At 41.9% G+C, this 9,272-nt stretch overlaps 1 protein-coding gene across 1 annotated transcript in view; it reads left to right on the forward strand.

The window, feature by feature from the left end:
* Positions 1 to 2,849: 2,849 nt before the first annotated feature.
* gpr143 (G protein-coupled receptor 143) overlaps positions 2,850 to 9,272 on the forward strand; it is a 7,481-nt gene continuing 1,058 nt past the window's right edge. Inside the window, exons 1-8 of the mRNA XM_017470727.3 lie at positions 2,850 to 3,362; positions 5,009 to 5,118; positions 5,420 to 5,514; positions 5,648 to 5,740; positions 5,875 to 5,984; positions 6,699 to 6,807; positions 7,884 to 8,001; positions 8,341 to 8,596. Coding sequence (XP_017326216.1) covers positions 3,107 to 3,362; positions 5,009 to 5,118; positions 5,420 to 5,514; positions 5,648 to 5,740; positions 5,875 to 5,984; positions 6,699 to 6,807; positions 7,884 to 8,001; positions 8,341 to 8,596 — 1,147 coding nt within the window. The 5' untranslated portion in view covers positions 2,850 to 3,106. The remainder of the gene's footprint in view (positions 3,363 to 5,008; positions 5,119 to 5,419; positions 5,515 to 5,647; positions 5,741 to 5,874; positions 5,985 to 6,698; positions 6,808 to 7,883; positions 8,002 to 8,340; positions 8,597 to 9,272) is intronic.

Genomic DNA, 9,272 nt, shown 5'->3' on the forward strand with positions numbered 1-9,272 from the left:
TGTGCTCCAGTCATTTCCCTTGCTCTAAAGAAATGTTAACAGCAAGAAAGCAGTTAAGCCAAAGCAGCTTAGATAAAACTAACATGTAGATTTAGCTAAAAAGGAGTTGGGAAGGAGCTTCACCACAGCTAAACATATGAGTAGAAAGAATGAGTAAGTAATTAATTAAGTGAATCTATATTCGCTGTGATCGAAATTTGCTAGACACTTTAACTAGTAGCTAGAAATGAGATAACTAGTGGTTAGAAAGTAACTGGTGTTAGCGACAGTGGGCTTGAAAGAAGCTGTTTATAGGAAGGTGAGGGCTAGGAAGTAATTAGCTAACATGGTTATAAAGGTAAGTAGCTAGAAATTAGCTTATACTTTTAGCTAAATAATAGAATGTACTGTAGCTAGTTGTCTTTGCTAAGAAGGTAAATATGTAACTGGAAAATAGCTAGAAATATTAGCTTCTAAGAAGAACTATACAGAACTAGCTAATAAGTGTTTATCATAATTATGTAAGTATATAAGTATATATTATACTGGACTATACTGTACTCCTTCTGAATGGTGACACTGTTCTTCAGAAGACGGGGGTTCTTCAGAGCGCAGTGGTGATGGACGGAAGGTGAAGGTCTGCAGAGATGCCGTGATTCGCTGTAGACACGCTCGCAGCAGGTTTTCACTCCAGAACGCGAAAATCGATCGGTCTGTCTGCCAGAAGCACGAGACACATGAACGCTTTCACTTCTCTCACACTGGCGTCCAGCTTCACTTTAAACAGCTTTATTATCAAGGTAATGAAAACAAACCACAACAAATCAACACTTCGGAGCACGTCTGGTGAGAGCCTTGAATATACACATGTATACAGTACACATACACACGTGTGGCTGTATTCAGAGGGTTCATTTCATCTACCATAAGATGTCCGATGCAGCACTCCGTCACTATCACACAACTAACACTTCAGCATTGACCATGTAGAAGAGCAGGGGCTCTTTAGGTTAACCTCAGGACAATCTAACCTAAATTAAGAAAACATGGGTGTGTTGTGTGGAGGGAGACTGCAGTCCCAGAGCTTATCCTCCGAAGTCCTCAGGAAATGGCATGTGGTATTGTGAAGAAAAACCTCTCGGCCATGCTAGTAGCATGTAGCCACAGGCTCGCTAGTCAACATGATGGCAAGAGATGTGAAAACAGCTCAGCTAGCAGAGTTACCAATAAACTCTAAAAGTGTGTGGTAGAGGTGTGCATTGGGGCTAGGACCCCACAGAACCCAACCATGCCGGGGGAGCGGGCGTTATTTATCAGACGTGACGGGTTGCCTGTGCGTGTTCGTTCGTCTTTTATCCTGATCAGGGCTGCTGTGGTTTCAGTTACAGTTTTGTTCACGTTTTGGGGAATAAACCCGACTAAGTTCATTAGAAAATATTGCATGAAAGTATGCGTGGGATTGGTCGTGAGCCTCTCTAGTATGAGTAATTCATTATAGTCCTAGAATAGAATTCTACAGTTTTTCTGTCTATATTTACATTGTCCAAACTATACATTTCAGGTCAGAATGAATCGTCAGACTCTGAAGGTCACCAGGTCAGTAAAATGCTTGATATGCTGCAGTATATATATATATATATATATATCTGGTTAAATGGATTTGTTAGGCAACTATAACTAAGCCCATAAGAAAGAAATGGTACAGCTCATTGGAAAAGTTGGGCACCAGGTCTCCGTAGCTGAAGTCTGTAGCCACCTCATTAACCATATTCTCATACCTCACAGAATCCGTTCTCTCAGCACTGCCCAGGGTCGGTACCATTTCTCCCCTTCGCTGGCTGAAAAAAACCCATTTGATTAAATTGACAGCATTTTGGAAATGACAAGTCAAATGATCATTTTTCCCAGAAGCTAGGAAAACCCGTCTGTTAGCTTCGACGACAAGACTGATCTGAGGGAGGTCAGCCTCGGTGCTGATGCTCTCAGGAGGGACAGACTTCTCCCTGCCCTCCGCTGTTTGTCCAGACTGGCTGTAGCGGGCCGAAGGAACCAACGAACAGCTCTTGCCTCAGCCGAAATTCAGAGCTAGACGTCCCACAATTAGTAGATTTGTAATCGGGAATATCTAAACAGCAGCCTGTGGGTTCAACAGGTCAGGGATTAAGAATACCATCAGGCTGAAAAGCTTTTAGAGAGAAGTTAGTACAACATTGAATGGTAATTTAAGACCTTGGTGAAGTGGTAGAACTTCTTCCTCTTCTTTTAAAGACTAGCTAGTGACTCAGCAGTTCAGACAGCCAGGGGAAGAGCGTCTGGGTTCCAGGACAGAGACGAGTCTTCATGCATTTCTTCCTTGTACCTTGAGGGATGGTCGAGCCGCGCTAGAAGGCAGTATGGAACAGATGTGTAACGGGGGGTCTGTTTTTGGCTTTGTAGGAGAACTTGGGGAGGTTGAAAACAAACCTTGGAGCTGCATTCTGGATCCGTTGCAGGGATCTGATGGTGCTCAGGAGCAAGCTGCAGTAGAATAATCTCAACATGACAAAACATCAACAATGTTCAGTTAAACTGAAACATTGAATTAGCATATTAAATATTAAAGAAAAATATTTCTAGCTTCTTCCTTCAATTCAGTGTCACTAGTTATAACAATCATGTTCTTCCCTCAGTCTCAGTCATGCGCTCCAGTTAGGTGAATGTGTTCGTGTTTGATAACTGATGCAAAAACAAAACAAAACTTCTTTTTAGTGAACAAAGTCCACCATGAAGCATGCAGCACGTCACTGCAGCATTCCTGGAGCAGCTTCTTTCACAAAACTGTTGCTTGAGGGGGAGAATTAAGCAGAAGCACATGATGCTTCAGCTCGTGATTTTCTGCGAGAGACTAAATGAATGAACGGACAGAGCGATGGACGTCTCTCCTCTCGTCTCTCTTTTAGTACAAATCAAAAGGAATCAGTTGTAAAGTAACTGGAACTAGATTTCGTCAGAACGTTTTGTTTTGGTTTCTAAACGTGGAGACTTGCAGCTTTCCTCACACACACACACACACACACACACACACACACACACACACACACACACACACACGCACACACACAGTCACATATTTGTACAAGCAGAAAGCATGGCTTCTCCTCGCCTCGAGACGTTCTGCTGTCCGAATCGTGATGCTGCGACGGATTTTATCGTCACCTTCCAGCCTGTTTTTTTCTCCACTATGTGTGCAGGAAGCGCCGGATTGAGCGTGATCTTCTCTCTCCTGCAGATTCTTCCTAAAAGGAGAGGATACAGGCGAATCGGGACATACCCGCTCCCAAAACCAGCCTCTTCCTCCAGGATTCTGTTCATCATAAGTGTGTGTGACATACTAGGATGCGTGGGTAAGGAAGATCTCGTACTCTACAGCAGCGTGTTAGCATGAGAAGTAGCCTTACTGTGGAAGAGATGCCATCGATAGACAAGAGATAAACTAATAATATGAAAGCTGTAAATAATGTATTCTTCAGTAATAAATAACAGTTCAGTGAGGATGTGACTTTATGTCTGTGACATCATCAAGCGCTTATAGAATTTGTGTTATGTTATATTTATAAATTGCCAAGCGTGTGTGAGTCAACGCTGAGAAACCTACCGCATGAGCCAGGGTTGGGGATCAGCGCCTCTTTCTAGATGCGGCTCGGGTGGAATCATATGACCTTGGAATTGAAGTCACATGCAGCAGAGTTTTGCACCCTTCACTGGAGTCCTCTGATGTCTGAACGGTGAACTTGAAGTTCATGGAAGTGGTTTGGGACCTCAATTCCACATGGACAGTTGCTGGGACTGCGGTTGCTGCGATGGCCTCGAGACTGCGATTACCACATATAATTCTGTCTCCTTTAGTGAACAGTGGATTAGTTCAACAAACAGACTTCATATTAACCATAATGAACTTTCCTTTACTCTCACACTATCCGGTGTCACCCAGATGAGGACCGGTCCGCTTCTGAGTCGGGTTCCTCTCACGGTTTCTTCCTCAGATCATCTCAGGGAGTTTTTCCTCACCACCGTCTCCACCGTCTCCACCGTCTCGCTCAATAGAGATAAACTCACACACTTAAAATCTCCATCCTGTGTTTATATGTTTCTGTAACGCTGCTTTGAGACACAATGTCCACTGTTAAAAGCGCTATAGAAATAAAACTGAATTAAATTGAGCTCCATTTCAACATCATCCAAAGACACACCCATGAGGGTCAGGGGGCGTTGTACAGCCGAAATTATTGCTCATTGGGAAGTCTCAACATCAGACCAGTGTGCCATGATGATGATGATGATGATGATGATGATGATGATGATGATGTCACAGGGGTGCAAACTTCAGTTTCGCCTGGGTTCAGGGTCACTGTATCTTGACCTTCTGGATCAGAATACGCTTTCCCACACCTGACCCTGTCCACCTCATTTCCACCTCTAGCACTGATTCCACCCACACTCCACAGAACTTCAGCAATCAGGTCAAGAGTCCTAGGCCAAAGTAGCCTGCAAGACCTTATCAGCTTCTTCCTGGAAAAGATTTGGCACCCCTGCCCAAGATACTGGTGCCTGTGATTTTTGGCCAGACAGAGTGAAAAGCAGGAAACGCTTAGGAAACACTCCTGAACGCAGACGTAGCTGAAGATATCACCTCGTGTGCACTCTGGTGGAAACCCATCATCTGGTCTGGTGATCTGAACAGTTCCTGCCTCCCTGCAGGGACTGCGAGACAGCAGAGCGTCCCAGTCTACGGTGAAAGTGTACGTGATTCATCACTCACGCTCGCGGCATTGTGAAACTGAAACGGAAACGCAGCTGCAGATGCACTGCAGTCCACGATAGGGACCATTTTCTTCTGTCTGTCCACAAGGACACTTTTATTTTATATTTTGAACTGGTTTTATTGTTTAGAGTTCTCAGACAGTTTCTGCGTTATGTTATATTTTACAGTAGATTTATATGGGTTATTAGGGTTAGGGTTTATGTGACTGGCTGTGATGTGTTTGAACAGGAATAATCGCAAGATCGTCAGTTTGGCTCGGCGTTCCCAGCATCATCGAGGAGATTTCACTCACTAACACCAGTAACGTGTGGCCTGAAGTGTTCTGCGTGGGCAGCGCTGTACGTCCCACACACACACACACACACACACACACACACACACACACTTAAATAACCATGGTTCCAATCCTAGTATTTGTTTCCCATCATAATATTATCTAACTTCTAGGAGATTAATGCATCTGAACTCATACATTATTATTATTATTATTATTATTATTATTATTATTATTATTATTATTAATATTAATATTGTTCCTGTAACACTAGCTCTGGTGTATTAGTGTGTAGAATGGTCAGTTCCTGTGTTTGTTTATGTAATGAAAGTAAATGAAATTAGTTAGACTTTATATTTGTCCAGATGTGGATCCAGCTGTTCTTCAGTGCCTCGTTCTGGTGGATGTTCTGCTACGCGGTGGACGCATTTCTGGTGGTCAAACGATCAGCTGGAACCAGGTTTGTTGAAAAATAAATTGTGATATTAATCCCCTGATCCAGTCTCCTTCTTTTATACTATTATTGTCATATCTCTCTTCTTCATTTTATTTTTCTCCTCCTTTATTCTCTCTCTCATACACATTGTCTCCAGCACCATTGTTCTGTACCATATGATCACGTGGGGTTTGGCGGTGCTGTTGTGTGTGGAAGGTGTAGCGATGCTTTATTACCCCTCCCTCTCAAGGTACACATACACACTTCCAGTTTAGAGAAGATATACTGTCGGTATATAAAATGCTAAAAGTTACAGTTACGGTATATTGGTGTTAGATATTAGTCAATGTTTATTCATTAAGTTTGTCATGTTTTTTTTTTCAGTTGTGAAAAAGGCCTTCAGCACGCCATCCCTCACTACGTTACCACTTACGCGCCCATGCTGTTGGTGCTTTTAGTCAATCCAATCCTGTTCACACGCACTGTCAAAGCTGGTAAGGTTTATTTTTCACCCACAATCCTCTGCAAGTGTGAACATCTGACCTTAGTTGCAAGATAATGACAAACATAGCATAGCTGAGATTCACTCCTCTCTCTCTCACAGGGTCAGTGTTTGAATAAGTGAATCATTTAGTCATAGCTGAGATTCACTCTCTCCCAGAGGGTCAGTGTTTGAATCATTGAATCATTTGGTCATAGCTGAGATTCACTCTCTCTCAGAGGGTCAGTGTTTGAATCATTGAATCATTTGGTCATAGCTGAGATTCACTCTCTCTCAGAGGGTCAGTGTTTGAATCACTGAATCATTTGGTCATTGCTGAGATTCACTCTCTCTCAGAGGGTCAGTGTTTGAATCATTGAATCATTTGGTCATAGCTGAGATTCACTCCTCTCTCACAGGGTCAGTGTTTGAATCAGTGAATCATTGAGTCATAGCTGAGATTCACTCCTCTCTCAGAGGGTCAGTGTTTGAATCATTGAATCATTTGGTCATAGCTGAGATTCACTCCTCTCTCAGAGGGTCAGTGTTTGAATCATTGAATCATTTAGTCATGGCTGAGATTCACTCTCTCTCAGAGGGTGCTCCAAAAATGAACCTCATTTACCAAAGCATTCTATCATCTAAGCATTTTAAACATGATCAATGTTTTCTAACAAATTTGTACCATCTGTCTTCAGTGACTACGTATTGTTATATTTCTTCACAGTTACATCACTACTGAAAGGACGTCAAGGAATTTACACAGAAAACGAGAGACGTTTAGGAGCAGAAATCAAAATACGCTTCTTCAAAATGCTCCTGGTCTTCTTTATCTGGTGAGAAGTTTCGCTTCACGTCTGTTCATAAGCTGCTAAATGGAACCGCTTTGTGTTTACCAAATGAACTGCAAATTTTTAGCATGGAAAATAAGGTGTGCTAGTATTTCATGGTAGTTTAGCTTAGTTAGCATGTACGTATCTTAAGCTGGTGTGCACTGCTCAACTTTAAACTTCTAAAAGAAATCCACTGTCTGTGATTGCCAGCATGTAAATGGTCCGAACTTATATAGCGCTTTTATCCAAAGCGCTTTACACTGTGCCTCATTCACACACACTCACACACCAGTGGTAGCAGAGCTGCCATGCAAGGCGTTAACTTGCCATGGGGAGCAACTTGGGGTTCAGTGTCTCGCCCAAGGACACTTCGCTATGGGGAGTCACGTGTGTCGGGAATCGAACCTCCAACCCCACGATTAGTGGAACACCCGCTCTACCACCTGATCCACAATATAGTCACTATGTTGTGTAGTGAATAGTTAATTTTTCTGACTAAACCTGGCTTAAAAAAAAACAAAAAATAAAACAATGGTCTGACACACAACAGTCACATTTATTTGGCCTGAATTACAAAACACTGATATAATCAACATAATGAACACAAATCCTCCAACCCCGAGCCTTAGGAGCAAAAATCAGCCTGTAAACAAAAGCACCGATCAACAGCAGGTCAAATGTAGCCCAATTCTGTGGGGAAACATCTGGCAAACATTGCTCTGTTGGCATTTCCTTGTATGATGTCACCTTTTCTCATTAAACATGCAGATGGTGTGCATGACCAAAAAGTTCTCATCTGTCATCTAACCACAGCACAACATTTCCATTAGAGATGGAAGGATGACATCGTGTTGACATTTATATAATCATTTACACAAAATCAGGACGAAACTTTCCCAGTGAACTGGATTTTAATGTCACTTCATTTTAATTTGGAGTATATTTGATCAAATGTGTGTAATGCTTAGATAATATGTTCCCCCCGTTCTCTTGAAGGGTGCCAATAAATCTGTAGCTGACTGTATACATCATGAGGAAAAACTATTATTTGCTAAACTGATAATCTGTGTGTGTGTTAGCTGGCTTCCCAACCTGATTAACGAGAGTTTGTTATTTTACCTGGAAATGCAACCTGACGTTCAAGCGGCTGAGATAAAAAACGTTCGTAATGCGGCGCTCATCACTTGGTTTATTATGGTGAGTTGAAGACAGCCAATAAGCAAACATTCCATTTCATTAGCATTAGCAATCAGTTTCGGTGTCGGTGGATAATCACTGGGGTCCAAGCACTGCTTCACATGTACAGTACATGACATGCATGTTGGGATCTTGTTAATCCTCCTTAGATTCATCTCATGTGGCCGAATTTTTTTAATATGAAAAAAGTCCCTATTACTTCCTGTAGCTCCCGATAACCTTTACAACATTTTACAATAGCATGAAATACAATGACATATCTAAACGTGAATAAATTCGATGAAATGGGATTTGGATAATAATAAAATTTGAACTCTGCTTCGTGTTTTGTTTGTGCAGGGCATTCTGAACCCCATGCAGGCCTTCCTTAACACACTGGCTTTCCACGGCTGGACAGGATTAGACATCGACCTGAGTCTGCAGAGGCGCCGTGAGCTAACCTGGGACTCGGCCTCCACCTCCATTGCGACGACTGGAGGTTACAATCCCATGATGACGTCTACGCTTCTCTACCAGAGCCATGTCCAGGATGGGAAAACGTTGACGGGGAACGGACACCAACTTCCGTCTGATGCAGTCAGCATCCTGTCTGAAAGTAATACTACTGATACCGGAATCTTCCCTCAACACTCGTTTATATGGGTCCATGTAAAACCTGTAAAGGTTCCTCAGGAAGGACAAGACCAGAACAAGTCCAGATGGATTGACTCGATAGCAACTGTAACTAAATAACCAACTTCCAGCAAGATATAAAAGCACATCAGAAGAGAATAAAATAGAGGACGTCACAAGAGAACAGAAGGGTTTAGATAAGAATAAGACATCAGAATAGAATTATATACAGGGTAATGGGAATAGAATAGAAGAGGTGACACTTGAATAGAATAGAATAGAATAAAGACATGAGAATATGACATCAGAAGAGAGCAGAAAAGATCACATCAGAATAGAATTATACAGAGCACATGAGAACAGAATAGAAAAGGCGACATTATAATAGAAGACATCAAAAATAAAATAGAATAGAGCAGAATAGAATGGAGAACATGACATTGGGATAGAGTAGAACAGAGTAGAATGGCAGAGAAAACATGACTGGAATAGAATAGAGTAGAATAGAATAGAGTAGAATAGAGTGGAATAGAAAAGGTGACATTGTAATAGAATAGAATGGATTAGAGTAGAATAGAGTAGAGTAGAATGGAATAGAAAATGTGACATTATAGTAAAAGCCACTATAGAATAGAATGTAATGGAAAGCATGACATTGG

The sequence above is a fragment of the Ictalurus punctatus genome, chromosome 6 (genome assembly GCF_001660625.3).
Source record: "Ictalurus punctatus breed USDA103 chromosome 6, Coco_2.0, whole genome shotgun sequence".
Lineage (NCBI taxonomy): Eukaryota > Metazoa > Chordata > Actinopteri > Siluriformes > Ictaluridae > Ictalurus > Ictalurus punctatus.